Source organism: Dendrobates tinctorius, unplaced genomic scaffold, assembly GCF_039654945.1.
Source record: "Dendrobates tinctorius isolate UK_male_01 unplaced genomic scaffold, ASM3965494v1 ptg000086l, whole genome shotgun sequence".
Classification (NCBI taxonomy): Eukaryota; Metazoa; Chordata; class Amphibia; order Anura; family Dendrobatidae; genus Dendrobates; species Dendrobates tinctorius.
This window is the reverse complement of record NW_027361754.1, coordinates 54,938,221-54,960,379: the sequence shown is the minus strand read 5'-3', so window position 1 is coordinate 54,960,379 and position 22,159 is coordinate 54,938,221. Positions and strand designations below refer to the sequence as shown.

Below are 22,159 nucleotides of genomic sequence, written 5' to 3'. Positions count from 1 at the left end.
CTCCAATGGACCCCCCGCAGAACCCGGGGAAAAAGAGTTCGGGAAAAAGCAAGCACAGACAGTGTGCCGAGTGCGGAGTCCCCCTCCCGGACGGTCAGGGAAGGAATCTCTGTAGACCCTGTATTAACCACTTGTTCTCGGAAGAGACGGACGACTTTTCCTCCAGTATAAGGGAGATAGTCAGGCAGGAACTTAGGAGTTCGGCTGGATCTCGGTCTCCAGCAAAACTTAGAGACAAGTCCCCTAGACAATTGCTCTTAGTCTCCGACAGTGATTCGCAGGAGCTAGGATCAGATTCATCATCATCTTCGTCCTCGTCATCTGAGACCAGATCAGGACGCTCCTGTTTCCCGCTGGAGCGGGTCAATCATTTAATAAAGGCGGTAAATACTACAATGGGGATTGAGGTAACCCCAGCAGAGAAGTCGGTACAGGATTGTATGTTTCGGTGGTTTGGACCGGAAAAATCGAAGGTTATTCCCTCTAATAGACAAGGTCAGGGCTCTTATCACTAGAGAATGGAAAAAAGCTGAAAGGAAGGGCTCCCTACCTTCGGCCTTTAAAAGAAGGTATCCCTTTGAGGAAACAGATTCGGCATCTTGGGATAAAGCCCCAAGATTGGATACGGCCATAGCAAAAGCTTGCAAAAAGACTTCCCTTCCCTTTGAGGATCTGGGTAGCTTAAAAGACCCGTTGGGTAGGAAGGCCGATGCTTTCCTCAAAGGATCCTGGGAAACATCAGCTGGAGCTCTTCGACCAGCGATTGCGGCCACATGCACTGCCAGATCCCTAACAGTTTGGTTAGACCAGCTAGAAAGACAGATTAGGGATAAAACACCAAAACAGGACATTCTCTCCTCCCTCTCGACAGCTCAGGGAGCAGCAGCCTTCCTCTCGGATGCATCGGCGGACTCAGTGAAATTGGCAGCCAGATCCGCGGCCCTCTCCAATGCAGCCCGCAGAGCCTTATGGCTTAAATGCTGGCCGGGTGATTTGCAGGCCAGATCTAAATTATGCGGTGTCCCGTGTGAGGGAACTTACTTGTTCGGCAAAGTTCTGGGCGAACTGTTGGAGAAAGCAGGAGATAGCAAAAAACGCTTCCCATATTTGGGTAGACCACCTTTCAGAAGGGGATCTTATAGAAGGTGGTTTGATCGTAGGCGACCTTCCAGAGAAAGACCCAGATACGATACCAGAAGGAGAGGTAGGGGGTATATGTTTAACACCCCTCGTGACCATAATGATCCCAAATGACTGTCTGGCCCGGTGGGAGGAAGGTTACTGTCCTTCTACCCAGCCTGGTCGCGTATCTCAAATAGTCCTTGGATACGGAGCATCATCAAAGCGGGAATAAGATTCGAGTTCCAGCAGTCTACAGGCGACAAGTTTATCCTAACTCCCATCCGTTCTTCACCCACAGAACAGAAGGCGTTGGAGGCAGAGATCTACGATCTTCTCAGAAAAGGTGTACTGATTAAAGTTCCTGAGCCGCAAAGAGGTAAGGGGTTTTACTCCCCTCTCTTTCTAGTCAAGAAACCGGATGGCTCTTATCGCACCATAATTAATCTCAAATGCCTTAATAAATTCATCAGAATCTACTCTTTTAAAATGGAGTCTGTAAAATCGGCGATTAAATTACTGTTCCGGGGGTGCTTTATGGTGGTCCTATACCTTAAAGACGCCTATTATCATGTTCCGATACATGTAGAACATCAGCAATTCTTAAGGGTAGCTGTCTCACTGGAGGGAAAAATAGGCCATTCTCAGTATACAGCACTTCCCTTTGGGGTGGCGGTGGCACCCTGGGTCTTTACAAAATCAATGGCGGAGGTTATGGCCCATCTGCATGAACAAAACATTCTTGTAGTTCCCTATCTAGATGATCTCCTGATTGTGGGGAACTCGGAGTCTCATTGTGCCACCCAATTAGGGAAGGTAATAGCCAGCCTCCAAGATCTGGGGTGGATCATTAACTTTAAAATATCACGACTACAACCCACAAAAGTACAACAATTCCTGGGCCTTACTATAGACTCTGATTTGCAGGAATGTCGTTTACCAGAGTCTAAGGTTCTGAAAACTCAACATCACATATGTAGGGTAATAGATAATCCGTCAATGACCCTTAGAAGGGCTATGTCACTCTTAGGCTCTCTTACGGCATGCATTCCGGCAGTACTCTGGGCACAACTCCACACAAGAACCCTACAGTGGGACATCCTACACAACACCCATCGGCTGGAGGGTTGCCTCGATGCCAGAGTCACCTTATCTGATGTTACGGTTCAGTCCCTTCACTGGTGGTCCCTGGGCTCGAATCTATGGTGAACACGTCAGAGTATTCTCAGACAACCAGGTAACTGTAGCCTATATTAACCACCAGGGGGGAACCCGGTCCAGGCCCTTAATGGATGTAGCAGATCATATCTTCCAGATCGCCGAACGACACCTCCTATCCCTCACAGCTCTACACATAAAGGGAAAACAAAACCTGACAGCCGACTTTTTGAGTCCCAACAGGCTCAAACAGGGAGAATGGACACTAAAAAAAGCCATCTTCGGACAGGTCGTGCACAGGTGGGGGCTTCCAGAGATAGACTTGTTTGCCAGCAGAAAGAACAGTCAACTCCCTCTATTCTGCTCTCTGGACCCCATTGAAAACCCGTACGCGGTGGACGCTTTCCTGGTTCAGTGGAGCTTCGGACTGGCGTACGCCTTCCCCCCTCTGAATCTGATTCCGATGGTGCTAAGGAAGATCCGAGATGACAGAGCCAGGGTTATCTTGATAGCCCCATTCTGGCCCAGGCGGACATGGTTTCCTTGGCTGAGAGAGATGTCTGTATCCCAGCCATGGATTCTCCCTGAGCTACCGGACCTTCTATCTCAGGGTCCGGTATATCACCCACGGGTCTCCAATGTACATCTAGCGGCATGGAACTTGAGGGGGAACTTTTAAGGGGAAGAGGGTTTTCCCAGAGGCTAGTCAATGCCCTCCTAAAAGTAGGAAGGCCTCCACAACAGATATCTACGCTAGAATCTGGAAAAGGTTTCTAGCAGTGTCAGGAGCAGAAGTCGGTCAAAGAATCCGAATTAGTCAGGTTTTGGAATTTCTTTAAAAGGGGTTGGAGATGGGTCTAGCCACAAATACACTTAGAGTCCAGGTCTCAGCATTAGGGGCTTTTTATAACTGCAACTTAGCGAGCAATTACTGGGTGGCAAGGTTCATTAAAGCAGCAGCAAGATCCAGACCCATCGTTAAAGACAGACTGGTCCCATGGGACCTCAATCTTGTTCTATCAGCTCTGACAGAGCCCCCCTTTGAGCCCATTGGTTCCATTCCCATAAAGATCCTGTCATTTAAAACTGCCCTGTTGGTGGCCCTAACGTCAGCTAGGAGGGTTAGTGACTTGCAGGCCCTCTCTAGGATACCTCCATACACTCAGTTCACAGATGATAGGGTCACCTTAAAACCCGACCCCTTATATCTACCCAAAGTCGCCTCAAAATTCCACAGGCTTCAGGAAATAGTCCTCCCATCCTTCTACCCGAACCCCTCTAACCCGACCGAGCAGAAGCTCCATTTCCTCGATGTGAGACGGTGTCTCCATAGTTACATTTTAGCCGCGGAGCCATGGAAAAAAGACAATGCCCTATTTGTGTCGTTCCAGGGAGCTAGGAAAGGCCTTAGAGTGTCCAAAAACACCCTCGCTAGGTGGATTAGGGAGGCTATCTCTTTTTCTTATACTGCAGGTGGACTAGAGATTCCGGAAGGCATAAGAGCGCACTCTACTCGGGCCATGGCAACATCCTGGGCAGAAAGGTCGGAAGTATCCATCGAGGACATATGTAAGGCGGCCACATGGTCCTCTCCATCAACTTTTTTCAACCACTATAGACTAGATTTAGGCGGGCCCGCCGACCTCACGTTCGGGAGAAAGGTGCTTGAAGCAGCTATCCCTCCCTAGAGCTTTCCTCATCTCTGTAAGTCTCTCGTGGTGCTGTCATGGCGACTGAATAAATGCTCAGCTACTTACCGATAGCGGTGTTTTTCAGGAGCCCATGACAGCAACTTCACATTCCCTCCCTCTGCTCTCACATATTGGGTCAGCACCTTTTTACTTGGAAAAAAAAATAGTCACAGTAGTAGAGACATGTAATTGACTGTACATATTTAAGTTGCCACTAACCAGGGAGGTCCTCTCATGCTCTGAAATCCAACTGGAGCAGGATAGAGGGCCGCCCTTTTTATGTCTGTAGGTTTCCTGTCCCCGAAAGGCGGATCCCCTCTCTCGTGGTGCTGTCATGGGCTCCTGAAAAACACCGCTACCGGTAAGTAGCTGAGCATTTCTCTCTCACTTCATTGGGGGACACAGGAAACCATGGGACATCTCAAAGCAGTCCCAAAGGGTGGGAAGAAGTATCATTTCCTCAAGGCCGAGCTAAGCTCACTGCGGGTTGCAGGACCATTCTACCAAGGATCACGTCTAATGAAGCATGAGTGTGAACAATGTAGAACTTGGTAAATGCATGAGTGGAAACCCATGTAGCAGCTTTGCAAAGCTGCAAGGCCTACGCCTGATGGCGAACTGCCCAAGAGGCCCTCATTGAACACGTGAAGTGAGCCGTGATCCCCCGTGGGCGTGCTTAACATCTGAGATGGTAATCTTCCAGAACAGTGGAAAGAATTCATTGAGCAATGGTAGACCTGGACACAGGGAGACCTTGTCGTAGACCCTCTGGGATAATGAACAGAGAGTCTGAGTGCCGGAAAGGCTCAGTTCTGAACAGGAAAGCACGTAGGGCTCTCACAAGGTCCAGTTTGTTAGAGACAGCTCTGAGTGAGAGTGAGACAGACAAAAGGATGTAAGGACGATGTCCATGAAAACGGGAAACCACCTTAGGAAGGAAAGACGGAAACCGACGTAGGACCCCCTTGTCCTGGTGAAAAACCAGGCAAGGAGAGCGACAGGAAAGCGCCGCTAGTTCTGGAACCAGACTATTGAAGGAAACAGAGAATAAGAAGACGACCTTCCAGGAGAGTAACATGAAAAACTCAAACTTAGGCTCTTGTAGGACCTCGAGCACTAGATTAATATCCCAGGAGGGTCGGTAGGGGGAAACAGAGTAAGCGACTCCTTGATGAATGTCTTAAACCGTCGGCGATTCCCTTGACAAAGAATAGAAAGGGCAGAAACCTGTCTCCTAACAGAAGCAAGGGACCGTCCGGAATTCAGACCCGACTGTAGACAGGGCAAAATGGATATGAAGTGAAAAAACCATTGGAGCCAACCGATGAGTCTCACACCAGCGAAAAAAATGCCTTCTATGTACAGTGGTACTATGGTACATGTGAAAGGATGAAGGCTTCCTTGCTTTGATCATGGTCTGCACGATCTGATCTGAGGACCCAGACGACTTTAAAACTGCTGCTTCAACAGCCATGCCCGTTAAATTGAGCTACTGAGAACTGGTGAAGGAGGGGTCCCTGCAATAGAAGGTTCGGGAGATCCAGAAGTCTCCACGGTGTATCCACCAGAAGGTTGGTCAACGCTGTGCACCAGGGACTACGTGGTTAATCTGTAGCGATGAATATGACGGATATTCCTTCCTCCTTTATCCTTATGATTACTTTGGGAATCATTGGTAGGGGTGGAAACAGGTATAGGAAGGAGACCTGTGTCCAGGGAATTGCTAGTGCATCGGATCCGAACGCTAGAAGGTCGCGAGATTGGGAACAAACTGAGGAACCTTGTGGTTGAGTCTGGACACCATGATGTCGACATCCGTGTTCCCCCGTCTGAGACAGATCCTGTGAAAAACTGATGGATTCAGTGACCATTTGCCTGCAGCGAGACCTCCTCGGCTGAGAAGTCTGCCTCTCAATTTTCGACTCCTAGGATGTGCACCACGGAAATTGCTGGGACATTCTGTTCGGCTCAAGACAGGATCCAAGCGACTTCTGACATCACTGCCCGACTGAAAGTTCCCTCTTGATGATTGCCGTAGGCCACAGCAGTGGCATTGTTGAACTGTACTCAAGTCGGATATCTGTGGAAAAGTTCCAGGATTTCTCCTGAGCTGACCATCGACCCTGGACCGTCAAATCTTGGAACACTGTTCCCCAGCCGAGAAGACTGGCGTCCGTCATTACTACCTTCCGACGAATGGGCAGAAAGGACTTCCCAAGATAGAGAGATTGAGAAGACTCCCACCATTTCAGGGACCATTTTACCCACGAGGGGATTGAGACACTAATCCAGGGAACAGGGCGACCTGTCCCATCTAGATAGAAGGAAGAGTTGAAGAGGACACATGAAGAATTGGGCAAACGGTACTGCTTCCATTGAAACAACCATCCTGCCTAGGTTATTCATGCAGAAGCGGAGGGAGCGGGGAGAGCAACCTCTGAGAGACCGAATCCCACGCATATATGCTAGAGACTTTTCTTTGGGTAAGAAAATCTTTGTCTGGGAGGGGTCGAGAAAAATTCCTAGGAACACGAGACGTTGTACCGGAATCAGAAATGACCTCGCGATATAAACGATCCAGCCCAGATGGGAAAGAATGTGTAGAGTGATCCGTACACTATCCTGGCATGACAAGGGTCTTGCGGCCTTGAAGAGTAAGTCTTCTAGATAAGGAAAGACGAGGATGCTCCTGCTGCGTAGAATTGCCATCGCTGTCGTCATTATTTTTCTAAACACTCTGGGGGCGTTGGCTAGGCCAAACGGCTGCGCTGTGTATGGGAAGTGACGTCCTTGTTGCACTGAGCAGATGAAGTCTTCTGTCTCCATGGAGGCTATCACGGATTGAAGGGACTCCATTTTGAAGTGACGCAGGTGCACATATTTGTTTAGCAATCTGAGGTCCCGAATGGGCGAACTGTACTGTCCATCTTGGGGATCACAAACAGGTTTGAACAAAAACCTGAGAAATGCTTCCGTGTGAGAACGGTGACAATAACGCCGCCTTGGGGAGAGAGTCATGCACAGCCTACAAGAAACCCTGAATGAGAGAGGCTGTCTTCAGTGGACGAGACTCGAAAAAGGAAATTAAATCGAGGGAGAGTGAAAAACGCCGTCCTGTAATCATAGGACACGACGCCTTGGATCCAATGTTATGGGAGGATGGAGACTCCCTAGGTGAAATTATACATTGTTTATACGTATAGTGCCAAACAGAGGGAGAATATACAATTCCTTTCCTTAGTGGGATCTGAACCCAGAACCCCTGTGCTGCAAGATAACAGGGGAAACCACTAAGCCACCATGCTGCCCCGTAGAAATAGATGAGATATAGGAAAGGACTGAGCCAGAGGAGCGCTGCTAGAGATGAAAGCTGGCCCCCAGTGACAGTTAGCTTACAGACCTGAAAGCTGGCTGTAAAAACATAGGCAGAGCAGCAGAGTATCAGGAGCTGCGGGACAGTGTGAAGATGGTGCTGGTTCATGGGTGGAGCCTGTTGCATGCACGAATTTCCCACTCTGTGAGGCATGAAGGGAATGAGAGGGGAGCGCGGTGAGGACGGGACCAGGCGAGAGAGCCGTGCTGATAGGCCGGCAGGAGGTGGGCGGAGCTAGCCAAAGCATTGGTGCATCTGATAGGGCGGCTGGCAGGGGGCGTGGCCTAGACCTGTAGTAGGCCTGAGCTAGCCGCAGGGGGAGTGGGGGGAGTGCAGTAGACGCTGAAGACTGCCGAGGGAGCCGGAAAGGGCCAATTCGGGGCTGAAGTCGACTATTACCCTGGCCAGACACTAGGGATTGTTATTATATAATTACAGTTAAAAAAATTACGGACTTGCGTGCAGACCTCTGGGCCACTGGACATCACCGGCATCCATAGGGCACAATTGCGTGCAGACCTCTGGGCCACTGGACATCACCGGTAGCTGTCGGGTACGATTCAGTCTTCCTCCTCTGAGCAACCGGCTATGGAGGGAGGGTGGCATAGGGGGTAGTGGCAAGGACTAGTCCGCATCTTCGGCCTTGTGGATGCCCCAAACACGCTTGAAGTGTTAGGAGGCATGGGGTCCTGCCTGGCAGACACGAGAGGGTACAGTAGTGACGCATTCCCACACTGTGCTCCCGGTCTCTAGGGGGGAGAGCAGAGTGAGCAGTTACACTCCGTCACCCCAAATCACAAGCTGAATCTGAAAAATAGAGATTAATAAAAATACAACAAAACCTAAAGGTAGATATGGGGTTGAGAGCAGCCCGTGTCCACCTCCTACTGACACTAAGCTAAAACTGAGTAGCCTTCTGCCAGTTTGTGGGTATATACTGCTGGGGAGGAGCTAACTCTTTTTTTGCATAGTATCAACCTCCTAGTGGCAGCAGCATACACTCATGGTTTCCTGTGTCCCCCAATGAAGCGAGACAGAAATTTCTTCTGCTATCTCCTTCAATACTCTGGTGAATTTCATCTGAATCTGGAGACTTGAATTTATTTATATTAGCTAAGTATTCCCTCACTATCTTTTGGTTTATAGATAGCTTGGATTCTTCTATACTTTTAATAGGACAGTAAAGACCAAAAGAAAGGATGGTCAAGAGACAATATAATCATGTATAAAACACAATTTATTAATACGAGATTAAAATCATATAACCAATTACTGGTACAGATAGATCAGTGCAAAGTGTGAATCACTCAAAACACTCAATGACGCTTAGGTCCGAGGTAGTGGACACTCCAGATGGAGCAAAGGGGTTAAACAGGCACTATAGTATAGCATTTAATATCTATTAACCTCGGTAAACACCATATATTATCAAATAGTTATAAAGTGCTGCTGTATGGCTAGACTAATACATACATCTCATAATGGCCATAATCTAGAGAGCACGCAGGTAAGGCACAATCATCTAAATAATTTTTAAGTACAAAATGTCACTATCATATAGTGCCTAAATCCTGTATCATGCCATGATTGAACAGCCTAGCGATGCCCAGTAAAAACACTCATACCGATAACTAACATAACGTTATAACATATTGCATGATATTACCTGATGGTGTCACGGTATAGGGTGCCACAGTCCTCAGGCCAGCGCGTCCTACCCGACGTGCATTTCGACTCCTTTCTCAAGGGGCTTAACCTTCAACAGTGTCCCTCCATTATATATCTCCCGGCTGTAGCGTGCATAATCACCCGGCCGGAAGAGACGCTTCCCACCCGGTAGTGACGCGCTCTGCTGCCTGACCACCAGAGACGCCAGCGGGCGTCAGCGTCACAAGGTGGGCGAGGCCAAGATAGGCTAGGTCCACTGATTGACGCCGAAAGTCGGCGGGCATGGCGGCAACCAAGCGCGTGCAGGATGGGAGCACAAGGACACAATCATGCATACAGTGAATAGACAGTGCACATGCAAATTTAAAAACATATATCCATAACGGGACCTAGCGGGGACTTAGTCACACATGTATTATCACCAAAAGAAACACAATTATGAAAAAAATACATATACACATTATGAACATATATATATCCATAAATCTTCTATCTTGAAAGGTTTCAATTGAAACTATATTAAAGTTTCTTAATCATGTCGAAAACTTCGTCAGCATTATTACAAGCAATGATCATTACACAAAATACATATAATATTATAAACCTATATATATCCATAAATCACATGTCTTGAAAGATTCAGTAGAAAATATATTGACATTTCTTGATCATTCCGAAACCTTCATCAGCATCCGTATGACATCCATGACATCCATGACATCACCAGGTCTCCGAAAAACAGAGTAATAGTAATATTCTAAAAGCAACAATCAAAAAATAAAAAGTTAAAATAGAGGCAATTGAGTGAACCATACATACCCCAACACAGGATGGAAAACCATGATGGAAATTACAGGAATGGAGTAAAACTAATATTTTCATTGAGTCCAGATGGATGGACCGTGCCAATGGTCCAAATCCACCTGGACTCAAGTTGGGCCAACCTTTTGGAAATACAACCCCCACGTTGTCCCTAATCTAACATGTCTATCCCCCTAAACCTGAGGAGTGTCCCATCACAATCATGGTATTTCCTAAAGTGTCGGGCGATAGTTTTTAGGGTCATTATATCCTCCACGGTCGCAGCTGCTACAATGCCGAGTACGTGTTCCCTGACTCGTATTTTAAATTGCCTGGTTGTCATGCCAACATAAATCTTGTGGCACGGACACGTCGCGTGGTAAATAACATTTTTACTATTACAAGTAATACGTTTCCTGATCTCAAAATCACGAGAACCATCCTGGTTCGAAAAGGAATCCGCTTTATCAATATTAGCACAAGCCACGCAACGGCCACATGGGGAACACCCACTCGGCAACACTCTTTGATCCAGAAAGGTTTTTACTGAGACCCCGGTGTAGTGGCTACGCACCAACCGGTCCCTAAGGTTTCTTGATCTCCTGGCTGCAATAGCAGCTGTCTCGGGATAAATTTGGCAGTAACTGGATCTGCCTTTAATATATGTCACGATTTATCCATGATCTTCCTCATTTTAGAGAAATGCGAGTGGAAGTTAGTCACAAATCTTGCAGTTTTTTGTTGTATCGCACCACATTTCTGTCCATATAATAGCTTATTCCGAGAGGAATATTTTGCTCTGTTACTGGAGGATCTGTCCATCCAACATAACACCCCAGAGGGAGGTAAGGTGCCTGATTCCATACGCCCCCGATCTAAGAAATTTCCTGTACTATCATCCTGTCCTAATGTGGATCGCTTTGTGCAGATTGTAGCCAAGGAGTTTATGGAGATTCCACGTTATATTTATAAAGATAATTTATCTAGGGAGGAGCGGGGCCGTCTGTGTGTCTTACAAAATCTATCTGATGTTGTTTACAAACCCGCAGACAAGGGGGGAAATGTTGTGGTCTGGCCTAAGGCACTCTATGAGAGGGAGGCCTTTCGTCAGCTTAACAATAATACCTGTTATAAAAAACTGACATGTAACCCCTTGTCTGCCTTTTCTACTAAATTGGTTAGTATCATCAATTGGGCACGAGAGGCGGGTGTAATAACAAAAGAGTTGGCTGAAGCATTGGTGGTACATGAGCCTACTATCCCGACCTTCTACTTATTGCCCAAAATACATAAAGATGCGCAGACGCCCCCCAGTCGCCCGACTATTTCGGGTAGTGGTAATTACCTTGAACACGTTAATCGATGGATAGACTCCAAGTTGCAGCCATTGGTAGAGGGGTTGCCATCTTTTTTGAAAGACACTGGAGAGCTACTCAGGCGGGTAGACGGCCTCCATTTGGAGGACGATATGATGCTGGTGACAGGTGACATTGTACACCAGCATCCGGCATGAGGATGGCATTCGTGTCACGGAATTCTTTCTAAACATGTCAAACTTACCCTTAGACATCAGGGAATTGATTGTTGAACTTCTTAGGTTCACGTTGTACCATAGTTTTTTCATTTTTAAGGGGTCTTCCTGCAGCTCCAGGGAACAGCTATGGGGGCTTCTTTTGCCCCTGCTTATGCTAACCTGTTCCTGGGGCTGTGGGAGAGAGACCTCTCCCTGCCGAATCAGTCGTCGCCGATGTACCGCATCCTTTCCTGGATGCGGTACATCAATGACATTTTACTGATCTGGCAGGGGTCTGTTGAGGGACTGGAACAATTTATGTCAACTATTAATGTGAATAAATTGAATATATTTATCACATATAAGTACCAAACACGAACAATCGAACTCCTGGATGTAACTCTATATAAGGATGATAAGGGTGAAATACATACTAGTATCTTTAGGAAGCCTACATCTACCAATATGCTTCTTCATGCTTCCTCTTCCCACCCTGGTCACATAATCCAGGTGGTCCCTACTGGACAATTTCTAAGGTTAAGGAGACTATGTTCCACTGATGATGAGTTCTTTAAACAAGCCGATGAGCTAAGATCTAGACTAAGAGAACGAGGTTATAGTAATCGCACAATTAAAAAAGCCATTAACAGAGCAAAATATTCCTCTCGGAATAAGCTATTATATGGACAGAAATGTGGTGAGATACAACAAAAAACTACAAGATTTGTGACTAACTTCCACTCGCATTTCTCTAAAATGAGGAAGATCATGAATAAATCGTGGCATATATTAAAGGCAGATTCAGTTATTGCCAAATTTATTCCCAAGAGAGCTGCTACTGCAGCCAGGAGATCAACAAACCTTAGGGACCGGTTGGTGCATAGCCACTACACCGGGGTCCCAGTAAAAACCTTTCTAGATCAAAGAGTGTTGTCGAGTGGGTGTTCCCCGTGTGGCCGCTGATTGGCTTGAGCTAATATTGATAATGCGGATTCCTTTTCGAACCAGGATGGTTCTCGTGATTTTGAGATCAGGAAACGAATTACTTGTAATAGTAAAAATGTTGTTTTCCACGCGACGTGTCCGTGCCACAAGATTTATGTTGGCATGACAACCAGGCAATTTAAAATACGAGTCAGGGAACACGTACTCGGCATCGTAGCAGCTGCGACCGTGGAGGATGTCACGACCCCAAAAACTATCCCCCGACACTTTAGGAAATACCAGGATTGTGATGGGACACTCCTCAGGTTTAGGGGGATAGACATGTTAGATTTGGGACAACGTGGGGGTTGTATTTCCAAAAGGTTGGCCCAACTTGAGTCCAGGTGGATTTGGACCCTTGGCACGGTCCATCCATCTGGACTCAATGAAAATATTAGTTTTACTCCATTCCTGTAATTTCCATCACGGTTTTCCATCCTGTGTTGGGGTATGTGTGGTTCACTCAATTACCTCTATTTTAACTTTTTATTTTTTGATTGTTGCTTTTAGAATATTACTATTACTCTGTTTTTCGGAGACCTGGTGATGTCATGGATGTCATACGGATGCTGATGAAGGTTTCGGAATGATCAAGAAATGTCAATATATTTTCTACTGAATCTTTCAAGACATGTGATTTATGGATATATATGTTTATAATATTATATGTATTTTGTGTAATGATCATTGCTTGTAATAATGCTGACGAAGTTTTCGACATGATTAAGAAACTTTAATATAGTTTCTATTGAAACCTTTCAAGATAGAAGATTTATGGATATATGTATGTTCATAATATGTGTATGTATTTTTTTGTAATGATCATTGCTTGTATTATTTGTATTTACCGCGAATACTAATATATCTTGTCACATGTGCTTCAGCGATCTTTATGTGGTAATTAGGTGTGATTTTCAACATGCACCGCTTTATCTTTAGAGGTGATGTATTGATATCATAATTGTGTTTCTTTTGGTGATAATACATGTGTGACTAAGTCCCCGCTAGGTCCCGTTATGGATATATGTTTTTAAATTTGCATGTGCACTGTCTATTCACTGTATGTATGATTATGTGTCCTTGCGCTCCCATCCTGCACGCGCATGCGCTTGGTTGCCGCCATGCCCGCCGGCTTTCGGCGTCAATAGGTGGACCTGGCCTGTCTTGGCCTCGCCCACCTTGTGACGCCGACGCCCGCTGGCGTCGCTGGTAGTCAGGCAGCAGAGTGCGTCACTTCCGGGTGGGAAGCGTCTCTTCCGGCCGGGTGATTATGCACGCTACGGCCAGGAGATATATAATGGAGGAACACTGTTGAATGTTAAGCCCCTTGAGAAAGGAGTCGAAACGCACGTCGGGGAGGATGCGCTGGCCTGAGGACTGTGGCACCCTATACCGTGACACCATTAGGTAATATCATGCAATATGTTATAACGTTATGTTAGTTATCGGTATGAGTGTTTTTACTGGGCATCGCTAGGCTGTTCAATCATGGCATGATAAAGGATTTAGGCACTATATGATAGTGACATTTTGTACTTAAAAATTATTTAGATGATTGTGCTTTACCTGTGTGCTCTCTAGATTATGGCCATTATGAGATGTATGTATCAGTCTAGTCATACAGCAGCACTTTATAACTATTTGATAATATATGGTGTTTACCGAGGTTAATAGATATTAAATGCTATACTATAGTGCCTGTTTAACCCCTTTGCTCCATCTGGGGTGTCCACTACCTCGGACCTAAGCGTCATTGAGTGTTATTGAGTGATTCACACTTTGCACTGATCTATCTGTACTAGTAATTGGTTATATGATTTTAATCTCGTATTAATAAATTGTGTTTTATACATGATTATATTGCCCCTTGATCATCCTTTCTTTTGGTCTTTATATTATGATATTTGGTGATGGGCTACTAGAATCCTACCAGTGCATGGTTACTTAATCATGTGGGTGTGTCAGACTTGTTGGTTTTTAATAGGACAGTGAATATCAGTTGATGTTACAGTTCCTTTCTGAGAGAAAACAGATGCAAAATAGGAATTTAAAAGTTCCGCCTTCTCAACATCCTGTCTTACCATTTCAGCATTTTCACCCTGTAAAAATCCTATAGCATCTTTGACTTTTCTTTTACTTTTGACATATCCCCAAAATCCTTTTTTATTGCTTTTGACGTCTCTTGCAAGCCTTAATTGTCAGCTTTAGTAATCTGATTCGTGCCCTGCAGTTTCTGCAGACTGCTTTATAATCTTCTTTAGATATGGCTCCCTCTTTCCATTTGATAAACATTTCTTTCTTCTAGCCGTCACAGAAGTATTTAAATTCCTTCACCATTTGGATGTTCTAGGGATCCATTCACGTTGTATCTGGAAACAGGTCTAGGGGTATAAAGACTGATTTGTTCCAGTTGATGAGAAGGCCTGACCGTTCAATTGAAGAAGAGATATGTGCTCCTCCACCTCTCCCACACTAAACCCTTTAACCTCCAGGGATGCGTGTATAAGACATGACAAGGGTTTAATGGCGATGTAAAAAAGAGGGGAGACAGGAAACATTCCAGTCATGTGCCCCTCCCCAGTGTCACCCCATCCGATAGACTTGTCTTCCATTAACCCCGATTCTAGCAGTTGGTTCATTGTACATCAGTTTGATGAACGTGATAAAGTTGGGTCCAAAGTCCATCCCATCTAGAACGATCCATAGATAATTATTTTTTGTACCTGAAATTTAGATCTTCTTCATCCTTCCTTTTGCTGACATCACAGCAGGCAATGAAGCAGGGTACTATAAATTTCTCAAACCTTCCCGTAAACCTTCGGTAGATGGAGACTCGGGCAGCTGAATACTCATCCGAGCTGAAATAAATAAGAAACAAGACCTCAGAAATCAAATCAAACTCATGACCCACTTAAAAAATAGAAGATATATTCCAATCTTACTACTCAGGGGAGACATCCGAGCTAAAAGCAGTTCACTGAGACCACTACTTCAAGAATACAGTTCTGGTATCAGAAGTATGCCATGAGATTACTTATTGCTTCAGCCCACAAAATTTAACAGTGTGCTCTAGCGATCTAGCCAGCTTGTAACAGTGCACTCCAGTGATCTGGCCAGCTTGTAACAGTGCGTTGTAGCGATCAGGAGAACTTGTAACAGTGTGTTGTAGCAATCTGGCCAGCTTGTAACAGTGCATTGTAGCAAACTGGTCAGCTTGTAACAGTGCGCTGTAGCAATCTGGCCAGCTTGCAGCAGTGCGCTCTAACGATTTGGCCAGCTTGTAACAGTGCTCTGTAGTGATCTGGACAGCTTGTAACAGTGCACTCCAGCGAACTGGCCAGCTTATAACAGTGAGCTCCAGAGATCTGGAAAGAGATTGTACATCCTGGCTGAGTTAGTCCAATGCTGATAGACTGCAAAAGTAGCTGGTAACCTAGGCAATGAGCTGTAAACAATAAAATTAAAAATCCTTCTGTCCTTGCGAATGTAGAGGATTTTTAATAACAACTAATATTATTTTTACATGTATTTACTTTACAATTTTACCGACCCTTCAATTATCATTTGTTGGTCTACACTTGAAGTTAAATCAATGACAAGATATAGTTTCTATTACAAATATTCTTACTCCACTTTGATATCTTCAATCTTAGGTAACTCAGTCAAGACTTGCTCTGTCGACTTTAGGGACTTCTCTTTTGGCACCTCCTTAGGAGAGGCAATTTGTTTTTGCTTACTCTTCTTGGAGGAAACGTCTCTTCTTTCTTTTTTGATCTGAAACAGAATAATAAGTATCCATATCTGAATATTACATATTATCGTCCTGGTTTATTGAAAACATGTTTATCAAGTTGACATTAAATCTGAATTTTTGGCAGCAAGCCTTTTTTTATTTTTTTATGGGTCAGATATGTACAAATAGACTCTGTGTTATAACTGCAGCTAAGAATTTAATTTAGATACTACTGATGTACAATGAAAATGCCAACACGTCAACAGGAAACTTTCTCAAACAGCAACTTGTTAAAAAATAAACAGAAATAAAATATTAAAAATATATTTTATCATTAAAGAGGTATTCCCATCTCCAAGATCTTATCCCAATATGTAGTAGATGTAATAATAATATTAGCAAATGCCTTCAATTAGAAATGTAGTATAGTTTTTCTGATTCACTATGTCTCTTTCACCATGTGTAGGCATTGCAGGACCTTAGTTTCCATGGTTACGACCATTGGCTAAACATCTCCTACAAACATGAATACTGAGTTATGATGACTTTGCGCTATATAGTCTTAAAGAAGACCTGTCATCAGATCAAAAGTGACCAGTTTTTGCTCTTATTTAATTTCTGCAGCTCTGCTGAGTACTCAGTTTTTTTTTTGTTTGTTTTTTTTATCCGTCATACGATTCAAGAAATATGGGCTTTTTTAATTAGTTCTTACTGTATGATCTTTAACTATGGGGCGTCACTCAAAGGTAATAAGGTAGAACAGCAAAATGACACGCCCATGAGGATCCTGTGGAACTTCACAACAGGAAACAAGATATGTGCAGGTGCCACATGCAGTGAGGATGACGTCAGACATGCCAATAAAGGCAGGAGGATGGAGATTGTGGGGTCAGAGGAGGTGCGGACCATGGTCTGGACGTACCCATTGGACCAGATGGCACAGATCGGCATAAAACGCGGGAGAATAAAAAAAAATATTTTTTTGTGGTTTGTGGGGCAGATGGTCACTTATGAATAGTTTGTATATATATTATATATAAATATATTTATATATTTCATACAACCTCTAAAATATATAAATTTATGTGTTAGAAAATACATTTACTTTCACACACTGAAGTGACATGCACAGATGTGGGAGGGTCTGACACAGAGATTGTTGTAATGCATTATGCTTACTGAACGGCAGCAAGGATTAAGATCAAAGTAATTAAAGAATCTAGTGTAGAGATTGTTGTGACAATTTTGAGACATTCAGCACAAGTCATGATAATTCCTGCTCCCTACAGGGCGATGTTAATTAATCCCATGTTATTTCCTGCCTCCAGAATAATATACTGCTGACATCTGTGGTTCACAGGCTGACACCAATTTGTCTTGTTAGTCCTCGGTAGGTATAACAATATTTTTGCACGAGTCTAAAATAAGAGAAAAATAGTGTTTATGATGTCGGAAGAACATGAAATGAACCCATATAAAACTCCGAAATTGTTTGTGTGTACAGAACTGCAGCTCGTAAGTGACATAAATTACTTTCTAGACATTACTGTATACAGACAGTGTAGTAAAAGAAATACAACAGTGTAATAAAATGCAAGATTGAGAAGACTTAAGAGTAATGTTACAAAGTACCAGATTTCCTGATCTAAATTTTGTATATAGGTGGAAATGTTCTAATGACATGGATCTCCTTGGTGCCATGTTTTTTTTACTTATATACAGTCATATGTTAAAGTTTGGGCACCCCTATTAATGTTAACCTTTTTTCTTTATCACAATTTTGGTTTTTGCAACAGCTATTTCAGTTTCATATATCTAATAACTGATGGACTCAGTTATATTTCTGGATTCAAATGAGGTTTATTGTACTAACAGAAAATGTGCAATCTGCATTTAAACAAAATTTGACCGGTGCCACTGTTACTGATGTTAGCTATTGGCTGCATCGCTGATGTCATGCCGACAGCACTGTAGCCAATAACTGAGCTCAGCAGCTGTCACGATTCTGTTGTCGGGTGTCCCGGGACCAGGAGATTCTTCCCTGTCCCTAACACTTAGGGTGCCTTAGCTCGCCCTGTTCCCTTTATTACTTCTGATGGTGAAGACGCCGGGGCCACGTACATTGCCTTAGCTCCTGAATCCGCCCTCAGAGGTGAGTAGTCTTGTATCATAATACAACAACCAGACTAACAAGGTAACACGAACAGGAATAACGAAAAATACCAATCATACAAATATACTCACCCAAACAGAGGTAAACACAGGGAAGTGGAGGATGGGGTTAAACCAAAGTAGGGGAATTATCACCCATCACACAAGGGGCAGCACGGTGGCTCAGTGGTTAGCACTTCAGCCTTGCAGCGCTGGAGTCCTAGGTTCAAATCGTACCAAGAACAACATCTGCAAGGAGTTTATATGTTCTGCCAGTGTTTTTTTGGGGGGGTTTCCTCCCACATTCCAAAGACATACTAATAAGGAATTTAGATTGTGAGCCCCATCGGGGACAGCAAGGATAATGTGTGTAAATGTAAAGCACTGCGGAATATGTTAGTGCTATATAAAAATAAAGATTATTATTATTACATCCAAAACCTAGCAATAGTCACAGATAAATCCACCAAACTTTCCATAAGTTACTCTGACAATGAGTGCTAGCCAGGGCCGAGGTTATATAGGAAAAGGGAGTGGCTAATAGTGCACAGCTGAGAGTCTTAATGCAGGAAAGCTTGCAGGAGCTCTCAACTGAGCAGATTATCCCCTGGACTGCTAAAAGAAACCTGCACCATATAATATGAAAGTGAAGTGCTTCTATTCAGTGTAGGAGAAATCACACGCTGCGGTCTTCTGGCTCATCTCTGTTACGATAAACTCATGACAGCAGCTTTGCCTGAGTTAATGTCACAAGCTGACGGTGTCAGTGCTGCAGACAAAACACTTACCGGAAGCAGCAGTGGAGACTCATTACTAGACAGAGGATGATGAGTAAAGCACAGTTTTTTATTTTAAAAAAACTACAGTTGGGTGACAGGGAGTTTCTGAAACCAGAAAACTTCTTTAAAGGGGATGTGCGGCCTTAGGCTACAGGTCTGCAGTCACTCTGTGTGCTGTGAGGTTTCTTCTCTGATGCCGGTAGTGGCGGGCACGTGATTTTTTATTTGTTTTCAACTTGTTTAACTGCTCACAATAACAGTAATTTTGACCAAACTTTTACATGCCACTGTAGCCTTTATCTCTCCTCTCTTCAACCATCTTCTAATCTTATTTATGACCAAATCAATGTTCAAATTTGTTGGTCATAAATTACCTTAGAAGATGGTTCGGAAGAGAAAACTTTAAAGTGGTTATCCACTCTTAATACACTTTTAAAAAATGTGCCAATTGACCCTTGCACAGCTGCTCTGAATTGCTGCCGGTGTTCCCCCACTGGTTTTCTCAGCTACCTCTTTCAACAGAGGACATCAAAGGACTGCTGCAGCCAATCATCACCCATTGATTCGTTGCAGAGGTCACATTCCATCTGGTCTAGAAGTAAAGGCCCACAAGACTATTTCTTTCATTTTTAAAATGGTTTGTAGTAGTGAACAACCACTTTAATGAGAAGAATGGGAGTTCACAGCTTGGAAAGGTTTGGGAATTTATTTAAAAAACTAGAATAAAGCGTGCAAAGGTATAATTTGCTTTAATTATTACAGGACACAGATTAGAGTATACAAACCAAGTTTTCACTTTCCACCACAAGTTCTGATTTTTTATCTAGGAGAGCTTTAGTTTCAATTGCTTGACTAAGCATCCGAAAGGCTTCCTCCCTAATTTCTTGATCCAAAAGTGTTGGTTTAAAGGATACCTGGATCAAGCATCTCTAGGATAAAGAGAGTGAAAAAAAAGAATACCGGTCAAACATTCATGCAATGCATTTCCTTGAAACAGGCAAATTGTAGATTCAGACTATAAGCAGCAAAGCCACGAAGGAGCACATATGGAAATAGTGCTGGATGCATTCTGTAAAGTTTAAGATGTTCTCTAACTGCCTGGTGGCTCAGTGGTTAGCACTGCAGCGCTGGAGTCATGGGTTCAAATCCCACCAAGGACAACATCTCCAATGAGTTTGTATGTTCTGGTGGGTTGCCTCTGGGTACTCTGGTTTCTTCCCACATTCCAAAGAAATCCTGATAGGGAATTTAGATTGTGAGCCCCATTGGGGACAGTGCCAATAACGTCTAAAGCGCTGTGGAATTAATCTATCTATATATACTGTATATATAAAATTGAAAGTGTGTGTGTATCACCAAACATCTTTCATTTCACCAGAGCAGTTTAAAAGAAGCTGAGCTGTGATTGGTTGCTATGAGCAACAGTTTTCCCACTCGACAACACCTCAGCAGACACTGACATGGTGGGAGAAATCTAGCATCCCCGGAAACTTAAGCTCCCAGCCATTGTCTCCCAGAAAGGAGCAGAGAGGACATGACAGAAATGAATCCCCCCCTTCCGTGCCCATATACCCATCACACATCCTCCATCCCATAGGCACATCTTCCCTCTTAAAGGGATCTCCGTTATGGAAGTTAGGGCAAATCCCTCAGCGCTCTGATACTGAACCCAGGCCTCTCTTAAAGGGATGATTGGTTTGGAAGTCATGGCAAATCCAGCGCTCTGGTACTGACCTCAGGCCTCTATTAAAGGGATCATTGGTATGGAGGTCAGAGCAAATCTATCCAGCGCTTTGGTTTAACCCCAGGCCTCTCTTAAAGGGATCCCCAGTATGGAAGTTAAGACCGTTTCGCTCTGGTTCTGACCCCAGGCCCCTCTTAAAGAGATCCCAGGTATGGAAGTGAGGGCAAATCCACTCTGAGCTCTGATTCTGACCCCTCTTAAAGGGATCCCCGGTATGGAAGTGAGGGCAAATCCACTCTGCGCTTTGGTACTGACCCCAGGCCTCTCTTAAAGGGATCTCCGGTAAGGAAGTTAGGGTAAATCCCTCAGCGCTCTGATTCTCACCCCAGGCTTCTATTAAAGGGATCATTGGTATGGAAGTCAGGGGAAATCCACTCAGCGCTCTGGTTCTGACGCCAGGCCTCTCTTAAAGGGATCCCCGGTATGGAAGTTAGGGCCATTCCACTCAGCGCTCTGGTTCTGACCTCAGGCTGACGGGATGATGTGGGATTTTAGGGGTAGTAGTCCAGTAGCTCTGGCTGATGGGATGATGTAGGGTATTAGGGGTAGTAGTCCGGTGGCTCTGGCTGATGGGATGATGTGGGATATTAGGGGTAGTAGTCCGGTGGCTCTGGCTGACGGGATGATGTGGGATATTAGGGGTAGTAGTCCGGTGGCTCTGGCTGACGGGATGATGTGGGATATTAGGAGTAGTAGTCCGGTGACTCTGGCTGACAGCATGATGTGGGATATTAGGGGTAGTAGTCCGGCAGCTGTGACGGGATGATGTGGGATATTAGTAGTCCGGTGGCTCTGGCTGACGGGAGGATGTGGGATATTAGTGGTAGTAGTACGGTAGCTCTGGCTGACGGGATTGTGTGGGATATTATAGTGAATGTGGCTATGCTGAGTGGGCGGGGCTATACACTCAGCTTTATATATAGATATAATCATTATAATTTGTTATAACTAACCGTAGTTAGTTACTATGCCCGGGCAGTGCCAGGCTCTTCAGCTAGTGGCACTATATAAATGAGTAAGGCTAGTTTCACACTAGCGTTTCTGCCGTCTGCGCACGGCTGCCGATAAGTCCCGCCCCCTGCCGCGCCCCCTCCTAACATCACCGCCTATTATCGCACATGGCCGCATGCGATCTGCGCACCCTATCTTTAATATAGGGTGCGCAGACCGTGAGCTGACCGTGCGCTAGTAGGATTTTTGAGTGCGCTGCGCACTTTTGAAGGTGCGCCGAGCGCGCCAAAATGCAACATGCTGCGTTCGGCGCGCACCTACAAAAGTGCGCAGCGCACTCAAAAATCCTACTAGCGCACGGTCAGCTCACGGTCTGCGCACCCTATATTAAAGATAGGGTGCGCAGATCGCATGCGGCCATGTGTGATAATAGGCGGTGATGTCAGGAGGGGGCGCGGCAGGGGGCGGGGCTTATCGGCAGCCTGCGCAGACGG

General features: G+C 44.8%; 1 protein-coding gene across 1 annotated transcript in view; it reads right to left on the bottom strand.

The window, feature by feature from the left end:
- CFAP74 (cilia and flagella associated protein 74) overlaps positions 1-22,159 on the bottom strand; it is a 269,418-nt gene that overhangs the window by 57,514 nt on the left and 189,745 nt on the right. The window contains exons 27-29 of the mRNA XM_073585414.1: positions 19,756-19,899; positions 15,936-16,081; positions 15,031-15,165 (exon numbers count right to left, since the gene is read on the bottom strand). Coding sequence (XP_073441515.1) covers positions 15,031-15,165; positions 15,936-16,081; positions 19,756-19,899 — 425 coding nt within the window. The remainder of the gene's footprint in view (positions 1-15,030; positions 15,166-15,935; positions 16,082-19,755; positions 19,900-22,159) is intronic.